Source organism: Montipora capricornis, chromosome 8 (genome assembly GCF_036669925.1).
Source record: "Montipora capricornis isolate CH-2021 chromosome 8, ASM3666992v2, whole genome shotgun sequence".
In the NCBI taxonomy this organism is placed as follows: Eukaryota; Metazoa; Cnidaria; class Anthozoa; order Scleractinia; family Acroporidae; genus Montipora; species Montipora capricornis.
Window position 1 is genome coordinate 45,509,731 of NC_090890.1, and position 22,074 is coordinate 45,531,804.

Genomic DNA, 22,074 nt, shown 5'->3' on the forward strand with positions numbered 1-22,074 from the left:
CGGGTTTGGTTTTGAAAAGGTTTGAAAAGACCAAAAGCGAGGACGTTACTTACTGAAACAAAGGAGCACGCTTATGGAGAACTGAAAAGGCTTGATCTGGACTTTCAACACAAAAGTGATGAAGGAACGCCATCAACTTTGTGACAACGGCAGCTAGCTCCTTGTTATGAAGACAGCGGGCCTGGAAAATGAGAGAGGTGAGGGTTAACTTGCCCAGATAAAAACAGCGTCTCTGCCAAGAGCAGGCCGCATCTTTACAGCAGAGTATAAGCTGACAGGAAAAATACAGTCGCTCAAGGTCTGACACCTGAAATCGAGGACTAAAAAAAAACCAAGTGCATCTCATCATTACAGCCCCCTCCCCCACCCTTTCCAACATTATTTTGGATGGGGTGGGGGAGGGGGCATTATTGCCTTGCTTGAGAATATTGGTCTAAAAGGATAAACAAGGGGGTAGTCTCAACTCTCTTTATCCGGGACTGTAGGTTTGGGCCATACTCAAGCCCAATTTCTTTTTCGTACCCTACCTGTATAAGACCGAAGTATGCATCTAGCGTGTCCCGTAGGCCTTCTTGAATAATCTGTAAAACGAGCACAGAAAGAAGTGGAAAAATTACAAAAACTAACGGCGACAGAACATGATGATAGTATCTGACACACTGGATTGGTTCCAACAAAGAACGCCGATCGATCCTTACGCTGTATTTTTCTCCCCGAATCGCTCAGGCTTAAAAGGCAAATCCAAATCCAAATAATTCAAGGACTTTCAACAAACTTAACGAATCTTAAAAAGACTTCGAACCTTGCATTTGCTCACTCTTGCGTGAATGAGCACGTTATCGGTTATACGGATTAAAAATTGAAAACAGAAAAAATATAAAAGAAACAGAAACAAAATATAAATTAAAAGTAGGCACTCCATGGGCCTTATTCGCGCGGCGGCCATTTTGGCCATAGACAATAGATTTTGTACCTCGAGCCTCGAGTTGAAATGTTTGGGAACGAGTTTCGGTGTAGTCTCCTTCGCAGCCGCTCGGGCCGGAGTCACGCAACGCTGGGGAAGGGGAGCGTTGCGTGACTCCGGCCCGAGCGGCTGCGAAGGAGACTAGTGTCGGTGTGGCAAAACAAAAGTTTTCAATCCCTCGGGACTCAACATGGACGTTGTGTGATTAAGGTCCATATTGGAAGTGAAGTGCTGCCTCATGTAGAAGGATTAAAGGAAAGTATGATAATTTATTGGGGCGCCTTGTAACTCAGGTGTGGTCGGGTGAAACATGAAGAATATCGCAGGCTGATAATGAACGGAAACCAAGAACTTGTTCGAGTCACACAGTCTAAATTATAAGATAACGCTAACCTTGTGCTGTTTGAATATATGCGGTCTCAAAAGATCCAAAAGAGCCAAGATATGTGAAAACACGAGAAGATGCTGCTGATGGGTGAATTCTTTAGATTTCAGATGCACTCGCCCCCTAAGCTGTGCTGCTACCATGGGTAAGTGCCTGGGGAAAACATCAGCGAACAACTTTAGACTGAAGAGTGGTTTAAAGGATTTAATTTAAAAATTATTTCAAAATTACATGTTGGTTATCACTTAACGTAGCACTGGACACGAGGAGTTACATTAAATAAATCAACTCAATTTACCCAAGTACCCAAATACCTAGCAGACATTCTTGTGACTCGTCACGCAATCTTCGTTGTCCAGGAAAGATCGCGCGACGAATCATAAGAATGTCTGCGAAGAAGGCTACCAAATACCCTGAGAAAATCAATGGAAACAGAGAAGAGAACCAACAAACTCAGTTTAAGGGGCATTGTCGCGACAATATAGTAGGGAATTAAAATCTCAAAGGCGCAAGATATTGGTCAAAATTCCATGAAAGACCACAGAAATACAAGGAATCGACTTATCAACAAAAATTGAACTAATGAACGAAATGATATATGAAATGAATAATATATTGAACTGCGGATATAAATTCAGTGAAGCTATGATCCTCGCAGTAATGAACGCAATTTTAGCAACTGCGTAGAGAAGCCTGAAAAATTCGGGAATTCAACGAGCACCGGCATCGCGAGGTCATCGCGGGGTTCAAACCCCGTTGAAGTCCTGAATTTTTGAAGCTTCTCTACGCAGTTGCTAAAATTGCGTTCATAACTGCGACGATCATAACTTCACTTGAAAAATTGAACCGATGAGTACACTAACAAAAGTCCCGAATGAACAAAACATCATTTCTGTTCAATATGTTTTTCGAATCTCTACTTACCTTAGCAGTAGCATAGGGTGCTGACAGGCTAGTTTTTTTAGCAGCAAGCCGGTATTGTACGCCCGATCTTCATACTCTTTACCCGGTTTAGAATCGGCCAACGTTGTCAACACCCGGTGGCACAGGCTATCCAGCTGAAATATGATTCAATTCTAACGTTAATCACAGCACAACCAGCACACCGAGTGAACGTATTCGAGTATGTATATTTTATACCCGGTATCCTGCCTCCGAAATGCAAAGTTGACGTCCATTTAGGTTAAATAGGGTCACTTACAAATATGATCCCCTTGTCTTTTAATACGCTTTGAAGTTAAGAATTTAAAAACGTTTTTCCCAGGACTTTTCAACGCCGAACGTTGGGCGAAGAAAACCTCTGGAAACTTGGAAACTTTCGAGTACACAAACGCCCTGGTTTTCCAGGTACACAGGAAATAGCAAAGAACAATAGCTTATATAAATCACAAAAACCAGCAACAGCAAAACAAAACCATTTTCTCAAAGCGAGAAAGCACGCCTCGGAATAATATACGTTGATATTTTTACAGACCTGACAATGACTGGACTGGCTTATGACACCAGAGGTTGTGAGGGACCGGAAATCTTTAATGGTCCGCAAGACTCTCGGCTGGGCAAGGTACAAATGAACCAAAAACTGAGCTGTCAGCCATTTGGACCACCTGGTAAAATAAGCAAGGAATAAAAGCATTTCTATCTGGCTTACATCTTCCATTATTGTTGTTATGCAAGAAAATCAAGCTACTTGTAACTAGACATCAGTCATAGAAAGCGTGAATCTGTTGACGTCAACGAGAACTTCAAAAATTTATTGAGAAAAACCTATAGCTGTTGACTTTGTGATGCTAACTTCTTTTTTTTCGCCCTGTATAATCACGAATCGTAAAACACCAGATCTCATGTTATCGGGAGTTTCAGTTTTCTTCAAGTTCTCATGTTGAAAGGGGTTCCTTTCAATTAAATTCCAAGATGGTTTGGCAAGTCTGTAGAGGCTAAACTGGGATAAACGCGTTTGAGAAACGAAAACAACGAATTTTAAATGGCGTTCAGCGATGACGTCTTCGTTCTCAGTTTGACATCCCTGATCTCTGCGTCTTCGACAAATCAGCGAACTAAATTGTCAAGACGCAAGAGTACGAGCCCCCTTCCCTACTTTCTTTCAAACAGACAGTGAAGGTATTTATTTCTTGTTAGCATTACCTTGTGGATTTCAGAGCGCAACTGACAACAGACTGAAACTTCTTCTTGTCACCATGGCAACAGAGGGTGATTAAAGGAAGTCGGGTTCCAATGACTGCGGAAACAAAATGCTCCACGCTGCTTCTAAAATCAGACCAAAATAGACGGAATAATATAGGAGGTTTTCACGTAACGTCATCGCCGCAATGTTGGTGGACGAAAACAAAAGATCTCTCATTAGCTTCTTATGTTCGTCCACCAGAAGTCGAACCTTTCTCTATTGTTATTGGTGTCTCCAGAGGTTGGTTGAAAACATCCTATTCTTTAACAATGCAACTCAACATTATAAACCCAATCCCATCTACCGTGAAATGCCCACGCTTTTGTTAAACGACATTAAAGCTTTTTAACAAAAGATGGAGGAGATATGGAACATACCTAATTTCGTCAGAGCCATTTGGTATACTACCATTTTTCGTTTCTTCAAAAAAGGTTTCATAGCCAGCACCTTGAAAGGAGATATAGGTAAGTAAAATCTACCTGCAACTTAACCCTAACCCTAACGTCGTATTATTGTTAACTTGACCGTATTTCAGAATAGGAATACTTGGAATAGAAGTCAGAAATCCTTCGCTTTTACGGAGATTCACATTAAAATTGCCAAACACCCGCTAAATTGATATTTTAAACATATATTTATTATCCTTGTTGCTTCAAAACGCCAGAAATACCATCAATACACGTGTTCTTATTCCGGAATAGGGTCAATCGAACGCAGCCTCAGACACAATGCAAGTAATGAGATGCAACTGGATCTCAATAAGCGTCACAAAGTGTCCACTTGCTCTTCTGCCCAACTTCAACATCACTCGTGTCTCGGAATGCTGACAGTCAACTTCACAAAGTGTCCCCCCAAATGCTGCTTCTCAATTAAGGATAAACTGGTGCAGTCAGCCTGACCTAAAAATAACGCTGACCTTTACCCTACTCTTATTGTTAGAAATAAGTAGGAAATACTTTGTCTGAAATGAGAATGTCTCCAAATCATCTACCTTTCCTATTTTCAACCCACGAAGTACCTTTTCTTTTGCACCAGTCTTCCACATTGGAAGATACCTCGCACAAAATGAGACTTGTCAGGGAGGAGATCTGAGTCGAATTCAAATCCAAAACAGGTTTCTCGAAAACAGCCTTGAATAGAAAAAGAAAGGATGATGATATTCAATAAGCAAAAAGATGTTATGGAACAATAGAGCAATTTCGATATATTGAAATTCAGTCGAAAACAAAAGACATCATCTCGAGGCTCTGGGGAATAAACTCATTTATTCCCCAGAGCCTCGCGATGATGCCGTTTGTTTTGGACTGAATTTTAATATATCGAAATTGCTCTATTGTTAAAAAAAAAAGCATAAAAGCAGCATTCAAGTACATTTTCAGTCATTTTGCTTACAGAATTAGTTCCTTGATTGCGTACAGCCGTCGATTTTTGATCTCTGCCTTGCCAAAGACGAGGACTGTGGAAACATGTCCACACAAAGTCTAAAGCAGCTGTTGGATCAATTCCAAACAAAGGAAAGGCAGTGAGCCAATCCAAACAATCCTGCAGTGTTTCCCAGGATGCCTGATGTGTTAACAAACCCAAAAGATACGCTGACGGCGAGCGGTCATCACTGCAGGTCAGCGATCTGTCCCAACCAGGCATACTTGATCTGTCGCGGAATAACAGCTGCCTTTGTGTCAAGGGATGCACTTGGACGAGTTCCGGATCAACAATCTCGCACCAGTCCACAAGCAAACCGCTAGCCAAATTATCACCCGCCTGGCCACTGCTAGAGAAGTTCAACAATCGAACGAGGATTTCCGCACATGTCTTAAGAGGCAAAGACCGTTGGGGTGTCCAAACTGTGGAAGTACATCGGGAGTCATGCTTTTCTTGGCTGGAAACAAGGGTTACAGCAATGGCTTGAACGAACTCTTCCAAGAGTGAGGATTTCGCGTTTTGCAATTTTAAACAAGCTGCTTAAAAAGAAAAAAAAAACACTCTAAATAATAAAATGGCGAAAAATAGAACCATACTCTTTGCCAACTTAAAACACAAACCTTTCACTGCTGAGTCTACAGTGATGGATTCTGGTTTTAATGTACGATATTTGGCTGCAGAAATAAACTGTCTGACAAGCGCACCATCATCAGTACTCTCGTTGCATGCAATTTCTTCCAGGATCCTGTCTCCTAGAAAGCAGAAACGAGAGACAATAAAACCATGTCAGTCATAACGACGAAAATAAAAAAAGATGTGGCTATAGCTTTTGAGTAATGGGCAAATGGTAACGAAGTATAAATTTCAAGTTGCCATGTTGAAAGCCGAGAAGACCCTGGGGACGAGGTTGGAGAAAACGCAGGCCCTGAAACTCGGTCAATACGAGGGAAAGATAATGAGAGACATGGACCTACCAACTAGTTTTTGTTCAACGATTCCAAGCTGTTTCTTGTATTGTGAAGTCGCAACACTGAATGGTCCCTCTGGTAGAAAATAAACGAAATATCCAAACTTCACAAAATGACAAAATATGGTCCCTCTGGTAGAAAATAAACGAAATATCCAAACTTCACAAAATGACAAAATAGTACAATAAGTATACCGGTACACATAGTTGTAAATCAGATGTACCTTGGAGATGATACTTTGAAAATTGCCTTATTATCTTCACAAAACTACAAGTAATTCCTTTTCTTTCCAGCGCCGTCTGCAAAACGGAAACAACAAACACGCTCAACACAAAAGGATAGGTAACTTCCCCTTAAGACTTACTGAATGAAACATAACTGAAAATATATTTTTTAAAAACCATGATTGACAAAATCGAAGCGAAAAAGTTTATTTAGCAAGGCCAACACTTTAGTGTACTTAAAACTGAAAGCAAAATGATCAAACAACGTACAAACTACGTGGTGCAAAACAAAGGGACAAACAAGTGCCCATCTAGATCGATGTGCAGCATTTTCACGACTGCCGACAGGATTGGTTGAAAAAAAAACAAAACAAAACAAAACAATAAACGAAGAACACTGAAAACTATCCCTAAAACAATACAGATGCAGCCAACGAATATCCAATGAAATTCGAAGTTTTAAAAATGTGAAAAGCAAGCACTGTAGTTGTTTTTCTCAATGTTTACGTTTTTCAGAGCTGGGATAAGGAGTCTTGTCCAATCCCACTCTTCTCTCTCAAAAGAAGCGCGAAGCACAGGAGGACTGGAATTGGACAGGAAGCCAGCAACACGCAGTATTTCATAAGGTACAAAAAGGCTGTTAATACTGAATCAAAGTAAGCCATACCTGTCTAGACTTGAGAAGTCTCAGAAGAGAACAAGAAAAAGTTGTCTTGTTGCACATACCCTCAAGCAATCTCTGGCACATGTCAGAATCAAGCATCTAAAGAAAGGAATTCAGTAAGTTTCTTTCGTATTGCAGCACCAGGCTCTTCGATTGTCAAGAAAATCACACGCCACTTTTTTCAACCAATCAGACGAAAAGTCAAATTTTCCCACGCTTAGGGCTAATTACCATCTCTTGCCTTGAAACGTGATTGGTTAATTTGAACGCCTTTCTCACTTTTGATTGGCCACGAAGTAATGTAAGATTACGGTTTTGTTTTGAGCGATAACGCAATAAAGTTGCCGTTTCATGGGTAAAGGCGCCTAAGTATCAGCTTAAAGCCCTTGCACCACTTGTAAATTCAACACGAGGAAAAAGCAAAAACGTACACCATTCGTAACTAGCTTGCGCGCGTTTTCATGGATTTTGCTTCAAATTCTGAGTGGTTGGTTCATGGCTCTTTTTGCACCTGTTATAAATGTTGAGAGTGACTTTCGGTTTTAACGACACTCAATACCGGTAGTCAAGTTTCTAGTTCGCCATGACCGCTGAATAAAAGCACTGAGGGCGCATTTTGACAGGGTTAGCCTCCATCTGAGGTGAACATGTTCACAAATTCCAGCGAGAACATGACCTGTTTACAACTCTGTCTGTTGTTTAATATTCAAATTTCAGTCACCTTTCCGCCGGTTTTTGTGAATACTTTACTTCAGGTCGAGACTAACCCTGCAGCAATGTGTTATTGGTGTTTGTATTCAGCGGTAATTCTAAAATTTGAAAAGGGACTATTAAAAAATTAAAATTTCGAGAAAAAACCCTAACCCACACCTCAGTAAGTTTGCGCATGATATTTTCCGCCAACGAGTCATGAGAGCTCTCTCCCCGATTTGCACTGATTACCTCCTTTGTAAGAACCTACAAGAGACAGCCATCAACCAATCAGAGTCGATCTCAAGAATACTTCAATGGCAGAGTACAGCGGCAAAACTAAGCTATGATATTGGTTTTATTCAAAGTGAGTCTCACTTTATGTACACGGGCTTCGATGCTGGTTTTGTCTTTACTCGCACTGGACTCTTCTGACAAAAAAATCTGCAAGTCAAAATGAAGAAAGTTGAAAACTACCACATGGCAAGAGACTTGAGCTCGGGTTCCAACTGGCTTGATCATTTTGTTTTTGCAATGCATAATAATAATAATAATAATGATAATGATAAAAATAAAATACAGAGAACGTGGAATATGAAAACCGTAGTGATCCCTGTGGTTGTTGGTGTGCTTGGTACAGTTAAGAAGGGGATGGTAGAAAACATCAAGAAAGTATCAGAGAGCTACTGTGAAATTCAAAAGATCCGCATGCCGGGATCAGCGCGAATCCTCAGAAAGGTGCTTAGTGTCTGAAGAGAAAGATTGAGTTGAGTGACTGATGCCCTAGCTGCAGGGTTTGCACCAGGCTGATGCACAAAAAGATCAAGAGCAAAGACTGTGATAGTAGAGATAATAATAATAATAATAATAATAATAATAATAATAATAATAATAATAATAATAATAATAATAATAATAATAATAATAATAATAATAATAATAATAATAATGAGTAACATAAACTTTATTTCCAGATATAAAATTACAAAAAAAATATACTACTTATTACAATAAAAGCTATATTAAAAAACGTGTAGTATTAATAAAAATGTATTTACAAGTAAAAAAGTGTCGGCAGGGACATAGTAATAAAAACTATTGTCATAGTAATAATAATATGGAGAAACAACCTGACAAATAATAATAATAATAATAATAATAATAATAATAATAATAATAATAAATAATAGGGAACTTTATAACGTACAAATATCTATATGAATATATTGAAATGAACCATATCGCTAGTAAAATAATTTATAAAAGAGATTAAAAGATAAAAGTAAATCGCTTACCTAAATCTAATTATGTTAAAATATAATATTAACTCTTGGCTTAAAAATGCTCTTTTAAGGAGGAAGTTTAATTATCATATCTCTATGGGAAAGTTATTCCATAACTTAGGAGCCGTGAAAACGAATGCACGATCATCAAGACATGTCTTATAGCTTAATATTAAACGATAAGGTAATTTAGTAGAGTCAGAAGCAAAAGACCTTGAAGAAAGCGTCGTGTAACTTGCAACTCTTTTCCTTGGAACAAACCTGGGGAGTTCAGGACACCATTTTCATGCCCAAATATGGACAAAAATAAGATTGAAACTTCACGCGCGGGAAAACGCATGAGCTACGTCACATCCAAATAAGGAAATTTTTAAACTCCGAAAAACTCAAAAACTCAAGGTAGCTTCTTGCAGAGTACAATGAGAAATCACGGGAGTTCCGGAGGTAAAATGTTGACTCAGGTTTTCATGTGATCAAACACGTCAAATATGAAGGTCACTGAATGAAGGGGTAGTTTCTAAAGAAACTGTGGTGCTGTGGGTGGGGAAGTAGTATACAAAAATTTGGTTTATCAACGGAGTTGATAATGTAAATTGGTCACCGTACAGAGATTCTAAAAGCTGACGTTTCGAGCGTTAGCCCTTAGTCAGAGCGAACGAATATGAAGGTCCTCGACCCTAAATCGTGTAACAACAGTCAAGAGAGTATTTTCTTTCAAAGGTGGAAATATTTTAATTTATGCTTGCATCCACTCTTTTTTACTAAACAAGAAACAACAAAACAAGTTCCTGAGTATCCGCGTTACGCGATCCGTGTTGGGAAAAGAAAACATAGGCTCGATTGTTGATTAATTACCTCGACAACTGCATCAGCCATGCGCTCGTAAGTTTCTTCATCGTCGACGCTAAAAACGAAGAAATCGAAACTTACTTGATTTGAAGAAAGGTTCTAAAGAAGCTAGCGGAATGATTACTGATCATGCCATTAGAGCGAGTTTCAATCGCCGAGTGTCGTAAAACCAAAACCAAAGTAATTACTTTAGCCAATCAAACAGGACGGAGACAATCCAGTAAACCAATCAAAACTCGAAGTAATTACACGTAGCCGACACAAAGCGCGGGAAAATGTGCACCTGCGAACCACGATTGGTTTTGGTTTTACTTCTGATTGGTTGAAAAAGGGGCCCGAGAACTTTGAACCAATCACTGAGTGAAGTAATGAAAAACCAATGCAATTCGCAAATTACTTTCGACACTCAATTGAAAACCGCTCTAATGGAGTGATGAGGTGATGATGATGATGATCACGGTGACATGATGATGATTCATAACGATGAACTGAAATCAAACCTCATTGACGTTTCTTTCTTAACAGACATCTGTGTTATGCCAGCGATGGGTAAGGGGGTAATGCCACCATCCAGAGAAGCCAGATCGCTGCCTGCGTTGAGACGAAACCGGTTGATAATTATGGTATTTGATTCAAAAGGCAAAACATGCGTTTGATCAAAGATACAGGAGGTCTGACACAAGGTAACAAACAACTTACTTTCTCTCTTGACCGGTGGCTCTTCAGTGAGCGAACAGCAAAACAAATCGCCGCCAACCGCTCCGCGAAGCTGCTGAACTTCAACAAGTTGAAGCATGTAACCTAAGCAGTGTAAATAGTGTGAATGTTGCTAACAAATATGATTCCTCTTAAGGTAAAGAACAGTTTTCACTTAATTACGGAAACTTCTTTAAAATTGCTTTGACTTAGACTATGAATTGCCAGGCTTAGTGAATGGCTAAAAATTCATCCGGTCTTTTTCCCAGCCGATCAGAGGTAAAAGCAAGAGCACACAACTTTCCGGCGCTTCGCACCGGCTGCCTGTATGTGATTGGCTCAATTCATTCTCTACTCCTGTTGTAATTGAATTAAGTAATTGGTTTAGACCATACTTAAAGGCCCATTTCCACCTAGCGATCGTTTGTTATTGTTTTGAAACTGGCACTATTGTTGAACAGCGTATTCCGATTGGTTAACTATTTTTGTCGCGCCAATTTCTGTAATTTCGTAATACGCGAAATTCATTCGCGGCGTGCAATGCATTCAGGGTGGAAATGGGCCTTTAATGCAAACGGTCCTAATCTAAAATGGTTTCCTTACCTTTGCGTTCTCGACTAAGAACGATGCAAGGGACACAAGGACTGAGCAAACGACCACTATCAAAATTCTGTAATTTATGGATGAAACATTGAGATAGTTCACATGGTTGACTGACCTTTGTCTTGCACAGCTTCCTCTATCCCCACCGGGTCCTCCTGAGTAGCTTTGTCCAACTGCTGAAGGAGCTTGCTGAAACAAGCCAATGACATACGTAAGAGTCTTTATCAATCTGTATTTAAATTGCTGATTCTGACAAAATAAATAGTTCAATGGCAAAATTGTGGCTGATTAATGATCTTACTTGCTGATATCAGCCTTGCAAATGACCATTTCCTCATCACTGTTTCCCCCGCTTCAAGACGAGTCTTCCCACGAAACCAAATGGGAACGAGTTGGATTATTCCCATGAACGTACGCTATCCATTTTCAGTTAAATAGTCTCCCAAGGAGACTCGTCTTGAAACAGAAGCTGAGAGCGATTCGCAAAGGGATGATTAGCCTGTAGTTGCCTATCAAAACAAAGTCTGGGTAGCTCCGCTTCCATCCACAGACCCGGAAACTAAGCTCAAGCCCACAAAGTAGTATAATGAAACAACTGGAGAGCGGACTTTTTCACTCATAACGGATACTGCTTATAGGACACAAGCTCGTGTCTAATTCATACCTCATACTGTTTACAGGAATTCCAAATGACTGAGCGAACAATACCAGTTGAGATGGGAAAAGTTCCTTCAAGGCTGAAAAGAAATGCGAGTGGAAATATGCAGTTAAAAGAGACTTCCCTTGAGTCAAAGTTTGACTGAGATTCTATGAAGCCATTATTGGTCAGTCACTTATGTCAAAAAGTGCATACAATTAGATTCAACCCAAATTTTGATTTCACGAAGCACTTGCGAAAGGACTACCTGGCCCAAGAGGTTTTTCTTGAGCCGCAAGAGAGCCGCTTCGCGACTCGTCTTCGCTCCTTCGCGACTCGTCTTCGCTCCTTCGCGACTCTCTCGCGGCTCAATAAAAACCTCTGGGACCAGGGTACCAAAATAATAATGAATGAAAAAAATATAAATTATTTGAAGTGCGTGTTATAGACGAGAGACAGAACTGATCCTCGCACTATTTTAAGCAATGCTGAGTACTCTCGGCTATCCATTCTGCAAACCACACCCTCAAGAAGTTATCACGTTTTACTGTTATACACACAACTTACCAGCATCAACCACCCTGGGGACCTGAGACCTAATCATGCGCAGTCTTAGCCACTCCTCTAACAGCACAGCTTCTTCTCCAGTGTCGGTCAAGTAAACTTGAACCTGTCCGTACTCAGGGCACCAGGCATCCAATAGAGCCGTGTAAACACCGGTATCCCCTGTGAAATTCACATCAAAGGGTCAAAAATACTTAAAAACGAAGGGTTTCCGAGTATCCCCGAATCTTAGCTCTCACGAGTCTCCTATATCTCGATGGTAGAGCATCCGAACTAGTAATTGGAGGGTCGTAAGTTCGGCTCCTGCAATGGAGCACTCGGCTTTTTTCCGAATATCCCCGAGTCGTTATTGACAAAATACATCTCATCGTAAAATAATGATTATTTTGTTTTGCATCGAAAAACCATTTCTAGCCTCACTACAATGTACAAAATTCGAAAAAAACATTTGTCCCAAAATACGGGCGGCAGGTCTAATTAATATAAATACTATAGAACAGCTCGCTCTCCATTTATGAAAGTGGGATATGCTCCAGTATGAAATGCCACTCTTCTTTGTAAATTTGCCTCCAGTTGTCTAAAACTCAACTTCCTTTGGAAATGTCCAACCCGTTTCCTTTTAATGGCTGTGTTCCTTTCAACGTTTCTTGCATACGCGGCTCGAAAAGTTTGCTTCATTATAAATACAACTTTCAAGAAATAGTGACTTTTATCTTTAATTTTAAAGACCTTCTCCACTCGGACTGGAGTAATTGAGGGGTGAAATTTCAAGTAATGGTTTCTGACAGAGGAGTATCTTTTTTCTCAAACAAGGGTTGATGTCATAAAAATGACAGTGAAATTATCAATAGCCAGGCAATTCTAATTTTAGACCAATTGTCACCAACCTTGCGGTTCTCCATACGTCAGTAACACAATCATGGCATGAATGACAAGCACGTATAATGTGCCGGCCTTCCCAGCGTACTCTGTGTCCTTAGACCACTGCACAAACAACTGGTTTTCTTGCTAGACAAATTCCAAAAGAAACAAAACGTGGAAAGCCTTTATTTCCCTTTAGCTCCAGAGAGAAGTTCAGAAAAAAATATATTACAGAGGTTTCTTTGGAGTGCTCAGTGTAAAGACACAGATAAAATCAAAGTTGTAAGTTTAGCCAATCAGGACAGACGCAGGTGATCAAACGAGCCAATCGCAGGACAAAGCCAACAGCCAGCGCTTTACGCGGGAAAATCACGGTGTACCTTCTGTTTTTATTTTGCCGCTGACAGACAGAGAAAGTGGCGGGAAATGTTTAAACTAATAGCAACGGGTAACGAAGCAAAACCAAACTGACACTTGGAGACTAAAAAAGTGTCAAAACGTTGTAACTTTATAAGCTGCATTCAAATTTATTCAACCAAAGTAGCATCAAACTAAGTCTAATCTAGAGAGATTACTTAAAACATAACAGGTAAGTTGTCATCAGTTTGCAATCAAATGAACAACCGTCTGGGCAGGCCATTGACACTTCAACTACTAAGGTTACGAAAAAACAAGCCATGACCAAAGTGACAGACAAATGTAAAGCTTTTGTCCAGCAGACGTTTGCACTTGGCTATTGTTTGTTTTGAACAAATTGTAAAATATAGTTTGCACTTATTGCAAACCCACTTTTCCCACATTTCTTTGAGCTAAGGGTTTTGTTTTGAAATTATTCTCGTAGGAAGGCTGTTTTCATCTTTTTCATTAGTGTGAAAAATAAAGTCACCTTTGCAAGCAAATTGGGCCGGGCTTATACACCAATTAAATACTGCCTATTACAAACCCTGTATTAATAATTAAACCTACCCAAGAGAAGTTTCCCTCCTGCATGTCTATCGCTTGCTGCAAAGCTAAGACGTACAACCCCAGAAGAGCTTGATAGGTTTCTTGACTCGCCGACCCCTCCCCTAGCACTGGGGTCATTATAGTTGGACGTTCTATTATCAACTGGGCAATGTCCTGTAAACCGAGTTGAAAAGATATCACTGTCATGTTACAGCTCAGAAAAGCCGTGAGAGTACAGTTTGAGATGCAGACTTCGGGAAAAAACAAAGCCAACAGCCAAGTTGGCCTCCCAACCCTTCCCAAACAGTTCTTACGAACCAATCTCGTTCCCAGGGTCTCTTTGTCGATCCAACGACAATGGAGATTCTGGGAACGAGGTTGCTTACGAACAAGTTAGTACGACCCCACTTTTTTCCCTATCAGTCTATTCCGGCACTCGGGCCAAGAATTGAACTGGAAAAAACAAGAAGCCGTAACTCAAGTTACAACACGACCAAAGAAAACGAAATATATTAGAGCACTAATTTAGATCTTTACATCAAGCGACACGCAAACAAAAAAATTCAATTTTGCGGACCGGTCAGCATAGTAAACCCCGCTAAATTGACCAATCACAATACACGTTATATCTTACAGTTTTGCAAAAAAGTCGGGCACTAGAGACAGGAAACATGGGATAGCGTCTTGATGAACAGACGTGTGACGGATATAGTCTAAAAACTCCATACGTGATTGCCGCCATACTCACAATAACTGTCGCTAAAAACTCTTCTTCACCATTGTCCACAGAATGCTCGGCGAGAAACATGAGGTATGCTTGTGTTCTCTCAGGAATAATCTCCACCTGACAGGACTGAAGACGCAATGTGTAACATGTCACTATTTCGAGGTTATTGTGACTTATACATGATGAATCCTTACATGAAAAGCGGTTCCCTTTTCAGGTATGAGTAAAGCATTTGTCAATCAACCAAACAGTGCTCTGTAAATATGACTTTGGGCACTGAAAGACCTTTGGTAAACAATTGGTCTGAAATATTCATATGACCTTGTTTACCTTGTTTTCGAACAAAATGTCAATAGTCACGTTTATCGCCTGAGAAAAAATATTTTTGGAAGCCTGTCTTTATTTTAAATGCTTCAGTTGTTTACAATGGAAGTGCACTTGGCTATCAAGCTAGTTCACAGGCACTCCACTTTTTAATAATCTGAAAGAAACATGATTTAAAGGGGCTAGGTCACGCTATTTTAGTAATTTTGTTTAATTTTGTTAATTATTAGCTCTAAACGTCAAATTGGCAGAAGAGTCTTTCACTTGCAAAATCACGGCCACATAACAACTGAGAAAGATTTTCAAGCTGTGTAAATGACATTTTGATATAGACTGATAATAAATTTGAAAAAAGGTGGGCCGACGTTTTTCAAATTTACCCAAATTCAATCCATTTCAATCCTCTCCAGTTTTGTCCATCCATGTCCCTTCTTGGCTACCCTGTGTTTTGTTAGAGTTCTTCTATAGTTTTGAACACTTATTTTGATATTTTAGTTGATTCTATGACCATTCGATCAGTGCTGAGATTGCCTAAAATTGCGTGACCTAGCCCCTTTAAGAACTCCAACTTGCAGGAAGCAACCAGTTGGCCATTAACAAAGCGTGGTAGAGTTGGATCCGGGACAACCGTAAACAAATCCAAACCAGAGGCTAGAACGGGAATTGAACCCATGGCAACTGCATTCAAACCCAACGCACTCAACACTTGACCACGCCGCCTCCTCCAGCACCTTTTCACTACAAAGGTGTCAACCATCTTTGATAATGAGCGAAATTCCAGCTAGAGTTTCAACTCTTTTTTTTTTTTTTTGCTTTTCGGCTTCTGCTATTTACCTGTCTAAGAGCATAACAGCACGTCGCCCGAACAGTTTCAAAGTGCGGCAAACTTTGCAAATTTACTAAAAGCCACTTGTAAGCCTTGGAGACCCCTGCAGGAAATGAAGGCGAAAACAGCTCCTCCACAGTGGTTACCATGGCACCGCTCTCAAGCTCCTCTTCGCAAACAACTGTCACGTGATCATCCACTTGAATCGCATCTTGGGACAGTACTAGTTCCAGACCCTTTAAAGTAATAGGTACTAATTTTAAATTACAGCGGAAAGAAAGAATGGGAAGAACGTTCAAGAGAATTTTTCTTGGAAGGTGCAAAAGATGCGGTTTTGTGAGTTGTCAAAGAAGGAGACGTCGTTTAGGTAAATTGCATTTCTCTTACAGTTCAGAAGTCTGTCGGTCGTAATAATATCAGAGAGGAAGCTAGTGAAATAAACTTTAAACCTGGGGGGGGGGGGGGGGAATGGAAAACAGATGCTAGACAGGTACCTTGACAGCAGAATCCCTCTCGGCAGTTTGCACAGAAGATAACCTCCTCATAAAATACTCCAACACTTCCAATGTGGTCTCTGCATCGGAATTGTCTCCAAACAACAAGGATCGAAGCCGTCCCAACACATGCTGCTGAATATCCTGCGCAGAAATATTACATGGTTTAGCTTTACCAGTTTCAACACTTGGACTCCTTCACTTTGACTACTGTCTGTCTTGCTGTTATGTGGAGTCTCATCGATCAGTAGTCCACTCAGACGATTACGCCAAGTCGACCACATTGCTGAAGGAAAGGCTGGCTCGTTTGCCATCCACTGACGAGCCATACAAGCCAGTACTTCCATAGGTCTCGAATGTGACCCTGTATTCCGTAGTTGTTTAATTTACCTGTTTGACTTTGAGGTTTGAGTGAGGTTCCAGCACTTGGCTAAGTAGCCTGACTTCTGGCTGTTATAAACAATTGTGGTCTTATTCACAAAGAAGTCCTCCATCAAGCTAAGCATACCAATAATCCTAGGCCCGCCAAGCCGACCACATGCTGGAAAGGTCAGACCCCAACACCGGGAACTCCATGCTCTACTCTTTTCGACTGGAGCGTGGAATCTTTAATGTCCCACAGAGTTAATGAACAAGGGCTATGAGACGCCACCTCCAGCTTATCGTCCTTATCCGAGAAGACTAGAAGGTCTTACCATTTGCAGACGTAATTACAAAGGCAGCACTTTCTCCTCAGTCGTTTTAAGACCATGAGTGTTGGTCCGACCGGAGTCGAACTCACGACCTCACACATGACTGCCCGATGCTCAACCAACTGAGCCCACCAGTGCGCATAAATTACATAAATTATATCTTAAATTACGATTCGGTTTTCAGCTGAGTTTTGACCAAAATTTTGCATTTGCACTAGTTTCCGACACTTAGTGATAACTTGAAAATATTCTTGACCTGCTCCCAATTGTGTGGCTTCATAGCTCAGTTGGTAGAGCATTGCACCGGCATCTCAGAGGGCACGGGTTCAAATCCGATTGGAGCTGCCTGAATTTTTCAGGTGCCTACTATAAGAGAGAATTGCTCAAATTGTTCAGATAGAGCGGTTTTCAATTGACTGTCGAAAGTAATTAGAGAATTACTTTGGTTTTGCATTTCTTCACTCAGTGATTGGTTCAAAGTTCTCGCGCCATTTTTTCAACCAATCACAAGTGAAACCAAAACCAATCATGGCTCGTGCATGCACATTTTCCCGCGCTTTGTGTCGGCTACGTGTAATTACTTCGACTTTTGATTGGTTTACTGGATTGTCTCGTCTCCGTCCAAAGTAATTACTTTGGTGTTGGTTTTACGACACTCATTTGAAAACCGCTCTATGTGCGAGGATCACTTCAGTCTACCTTTCATCTATAACCCGCACTTCAAATAATACACGTTTCTTTCATTTTAATCTAAATTACGTTGTCGACAGGGTAGGTTTCCCTTCCGAGTTTCTCGTTTCAGAGTTTTTCTCTAACAAAACCAAACGAAAGCTTTCTAATTCACTTACAGTGTTCAAGTTACAATAACTAACTAAGTTGATACAACGGACACCAGATTTCTCATATCCATTTTTCCGTGCATGTGAGCCCTAGATATTTGCTTCGAAATCTGATTGGTTCAATGTTTTTCGCACGATCCGAAGCACATGACCATGAAGCTTGTAACTTTTTCCTTGGAACAAAGCTGGGGATTCTAGAACACCAATTTATGCCCAAATATGGACAAAAATAAGATCAAGGCTGCACGCGCGGTAAAATGTGCCAGCTACGTTACACTCAAGTAAGGAAATTTCTAAACTCAAAAATTCCCAGCTCTGGACCAAAAATTAAACGCTTCAAAGTCACGAGCTTCTGGTGATTATCATCATCATCATCATTATCATCACATACAAGTCTCTTATCTTGAAGTTCATCACCAGCTTTGCCGTTGTCACCAGTTTTTTCCAACAACAAAAATTCACATAAGCACTGAACAGGAAGTACATCGAGTGAGCCCTCTGAAGCTTGAACAAGCTCAGCAAGCCATGGCATGCTTTGAGATGCACCCTTATGGAAAAAAATAAGCAATTATTAACAAAAAGAGGTGATGTCAGTTTAAATGCACCGGGATCTTGATATTGCAGCAACTAAAAGAAATGAAGATCGAATGCGTATTGCTTATCGAAGTTACCGAATGACAGTAATGACCACACTATTTAACCTACTAAATGTATATTACACATTTATTTCACAAGTCAGACACTATGAAACCCTATCGTAAACAACCATACAGATCTCTTACTTGTCTCTGGATGATTTCTAACAGGAAATCTGGAGAGCGACTGCGACAGAGCCTCTGACCCAGTCTAAGACTTGTGTTTGTTGCTTTCAGCTGATCAACAACATTTTGAGGAGGACGTCGGCTGGGGCCACTAGAAAAATATTGGCAGCTCAGTTCTAATTTTAGGGTGGTATTCACTTTTATTGAATGACTTTGAAAAGCTCACATGAAAACCCTGGTATCTTTTTCTTGAATTTTCATATTCTTGATCATTGACCAAGATTTTTTTGGGTGAAATGGAGGAAAATGTTTGCACATAAACAGAGTCCAACTTCTGGGCCTAGTTGTTCAAACGATGGATACACACATAGCGCTATCTGCTGGATATATCACTGTCCAGTACGGGATAAGTCAATGTGAAACCAATAATTGCGCTATCCAATGGATAGTGATTTATCCAGTGGATAGCGCTATCCACCTTTTGAACAACTGGGATCTGGACTATTAATGTAGTGGGTCACCAACATAGCCATTGTTTCACATCAACATGGTCACTGTGTTTGTGAAAATGAACCATTATTCTGATTGCCCCAAATTTCACAGACTAATGAAATAATTTCAATTGTTATATAGCTGAATTTTTTCCCTCAACAGTGCGCGCTCTCATTGGTTACTTCGAGATCACATGACATCTAACAATAAAACTGTTTCCCGCCAAAAGTTTCTGAGCGGGTAACAGTGCAAAATCTATGACGTCAGAGGGTAACAGTGCACTGTTACCCACGAACGTTGCCTGACGACCGCCGTTGCTGTTGCTGTTGCATGTTTTTCTTTTTATTCTATACAACAAATCACTTAATGACTGGTCCCTACTAGAGGGAAACAGTTCATTTTTTTGCCCTCGAATCTCACTGTTTCCCCGAGACGCAACAGAAGGAAACATTGAAATTCGAGGGAAACAAAATGAACTGTTTCCCTCGGGACCAGTCATTAAGTGTTTGTTATTGACCTTTCAACTACTATGAATAAAGCAGTGATATATGACAAGTGGCAACAGTTGCGTGCTTTTTGGCTACTTTTCAAAATTGGTACTAATTTCTGCTGAATAAACAAGATAATTACACAGGGGCCGTGTTCAAAGGACAAAAATAATCCATTGAGAAGCCTTAAGTATTTGATGTGTTGATTGAGTGTTTTCAGTACAACACCAGCTCTTGCAAGCTGACTAAATTTTGTATTGGTGGCCTTATGTATTGTTTTTAAGTCTAAATCATTGTTTCTGTTGAGCCAGGCACTTTGTACCAAAATGCTCCAGAGCTTCAGTTGGTATGAGGTTGAACTTTTTAGAGCAACGAAAACCTTACACTGGGTCCATGGTTATTAGTTGACTCAACAACAGACTGTTGTTCTCTGTGATGGTAACTTTTGTTGTGGCTGCTGCTAGGTGAGACTCAAACAAGAGAATTTCCTCCTTTTCTGCCTGGGCAAGCTGAGGAACAAAGCAGTAAATTACATGTAACCGCACTGGTGAAAATTCAAGAGAGCGTTATACATTTTTTCAAACAAAGTTTAATATTGCTTGAAGAAGCTAGGTGCATTTTATCTGTATCAGAATGTTCATCACTCAGCAAACTTCCCTGTTTTTGCTTTCCCTTATATCACACACCTTTACAAAAGTATCACCACCAAGTTGGAGAGAGATGGCAAAACCACAACACTGGGAATTCCATACTTGGGCTTGTTCAATGCCCCCATGAGTTTATAAACAAGGAGTTAAAGATGGGCTTGCGAAAAAATACCATATCCAAAAAGACTTGAAAGTAGAACCAGTTACAGGCATTTATTTTTGAGAACCTGAGCATTGGGATTTTAATTCCCAAATCCAGCAAGGTAAGTCCCGTGCGCAACCAAGCCAACCCCGTCTGTTGATGGCTCCATTAGTGCTTGAAATTTGAGTTTGATTTGACAAAGCGATTCCTAAGGATGTGATGGTTATGCATATATTGCAGTTAATTTTTTTTAACTAGGTTTTTTTATCGACTGTCTAAAAATGGGATTTTCCCTTTTTTGAGGTGTAGTTAAAAAAACAGGGGCTTGGGTTTTTTAGGGAGTCTAAAAAAGAACAAGATATTTCTTTTCTCCATTCTACTTCTCCTACCCCTCCCTGATATTCCCCTTTGCCTCTATCATACCCCACCCTTCCTTCAAAGATTTATCCCACCTTACCCTGTAGGTAGCCCCCTCCTTGCATACCCCTTATACCCACCCCCTCCACAACACTTCTCACAGACATTTTTTTTTGTCTCTCAGTCTTTTAGATTGTCAAAGGAATCATTAAATAATAATAATAATAATAATAATAATTATAAGTAGTTTTTTTGAAACACATTTCAGAATAAAAACTAGCGATAAAAAACGACGTTTCGATCTCTCTGAGATCATTTTCAAGTAGTAAAAGAAGCGAATAAAATCTGCATATATAAGTACAAATTAAGACGTGAGAATGTCCAAAGATAAAATATGTAAATACAAGCGCTAAAATGTAAGTGTTAAAATATTAAAATACTATATAAATAACTTGCACGGATTAAATCTACATGACTGTTGGTTAAAACGCTAAAGCGTGAGTGTTAAGATACCAAAACGCTATAAAGAACTATATAAATAACTTCGCACGAATTGAATCTGACTGTTTGTTCAAAGTTGGTTTAAGCTCCTTTATAAAAAGCATTTCGTAGATGAGGCAATCGAATTTACTTTCGCACTTTCTCAAGATCTTAAAGTCACGATATATGTCACTCGGGACTGTTCCATGTTGCTCTTTAATGTGATTCCCGATTGAAGACGATCCTTTCATGTGTTCCTCGACGCGCTGATAGAGGTGTCGGCACGTATACCCGTATAGTATAGTATTTAATATTTTAACACTGACAGTTTAGCGCTTGTATTTACATATTTTATCTTTGGACATTCTCACGTCTTAATTTGTACTTATATATGCAGATTTTATTCGCTTCTTTTACAACTTGAAAATGATCTCAGAGAGATCGAAACGTCGTTTTTTATCGCTAGTTTTTATTCTGAAATAATAATAATAATAATAATAATAGCAATAAATGCTTTATTTAAACTAAAAAAAAAGAGTGATCGGTGAATTCAACATAGAAAACGCTGGTATAAACCGGTGATCAGTACATAAGATAATATTAAAAATACAATTCGTCATCGATTCAAGTTAAGATAAAATTAAATTAAGGTTACCTGGTACACTACGTTTGTGCTGTGCCTTATCTCATTCTATTAAAAGTTTAAAAGTTTTAATTATAAAAACTCTCAGCGTTTCACAAGCACGCAGTTCCTTGGAGAGGTCATTCCATTCCTTTGCAGTGGTATACTCGAATGTTGACTGGCTCATAGCTGTTTTGTATCTTGGGAGATGAAGTTCCCTACTATCTCTGAGGGCTTTACGGCCAA

The 22,074-nt window shown here is 39.8% G+C and overlaps 1 protein-coding gene across 2 annotated transcripts in view; it reads right to left on the reverse strand.

The window, feature by feature from the left end:
* The window catches only part of LOC138059997 (integrator complex subunit 1-like), a 43,971-nt gene that overhangs the window by 3,782 nt on the left and 18,115 nt on the right, over positions 1 to 22,074 (reverse strand). The window contains exons 20-48 of one of the 2 annotated variants that reach the window (XM_068905666.1): positions 19,965 to 20,089; positions 18,622 to 18,751; positions 18,231 to 18,386; positions 16,309 to 16,452; positions 15,823 to 16,050; positions 14,686 to 14,790; positions 13,959 to 14,111; positions 13,019 to 13,139; positions 12,135 to 12,293; positions 11,595 to 11,667; positions 11,046 to 11,119; positions 10,331 to 10,432; positions 10,132 to 10,222; positions 9,638 to 9,686; positions 7,878 to 7,943; positions 7,680 to 7,766; positions 6,813 to 6,908; positions 6,145 to 6,220; positions 5,928 to 5,996; positions 5,574 to 5,705; positions 4,924 to 5,489; positions 4,550 to 4,661; positions 3,909 to 3,978; positions 3,492 to 3,614; positions 2,824 to 2,953; positions 2,274 to 2,407; positions 1,358 to 1,502; positions 528 to 581; positions 54 to 181 (exon numbers count right to left, since the gene is read on the reverse strand). In XM_068905666.1, the coding sequence (XP_068761767.1) occupies positions 54 to 181; positions 528 to 581; positions 1,358 to 1,502; positions 2,274 to 2,407; positions 2,824 to 2,953; positions 3,492 to 3,614; positions 3,909 to 3,978; positions 4,550 to 4,661; positions 4,924 to 5,489; positions 5,574 to 5,705; positions 5,928 to 5,996; positions 6,145 to 6,220; positions 6,813 to 6,908; positions 7,680 to 7,766; positions 7,878 to 7,943; positions 9,638 to 9,686; positions 10,132 to 10,222; positions 10,331 to 10,432; positions 11,046 to 11,119; positions 11,595 to 11,667; positions 12,135 to 12,293; positions 13,019 to 13,139; positions 13,959 to 14,111; positions 14,686 to 14,790; positions 15,823 to 16,050; positions 16,309 to 16,452; positions 18,231 to 18,386; positions 18,622 to 18,751; positions 19,965 to 20,089 (3,698 nt within the window). Of the gene's footprint in view, positions 1 to 53; positions 182 to 527; positions 582 to 1,357; positions 1,503 to 2,273; positions 2,408 to 2,823; positions 2,954 to 3,491; positions 3,615 to 3,908; positions 3,979 to 4,549; positions 4,662 to 4,923; positions 5,493 to 5,573; positions 5,706 to 5,927; positions 5,997 to 6,144; positions 6,221 to 6,812; positions 6,909 to 7,679; positions 7,767 to 7,877; positions 7,944 to 9,637; positions 9,687 to 10,131; positions 10,223 to 10,330; positions 10,433 to 11,045; positions 11,120 to 11,594; positions 11,668 to 12,134; positions 12,294 to 13,018; positions 13,140 to 13,958; positions 14,112 to 14,685; positions 14,791 to 15,822; positions 16,051 to 16,308; positions 16,453 to 18,230; positions 18,387 to 18,621; positions 18,752 to 19,964; positions 20,090 to 22,074 lie in introns of both variants that reach the window. The other variant, XM_068905665.1, reaches the window with a different exon arrangement.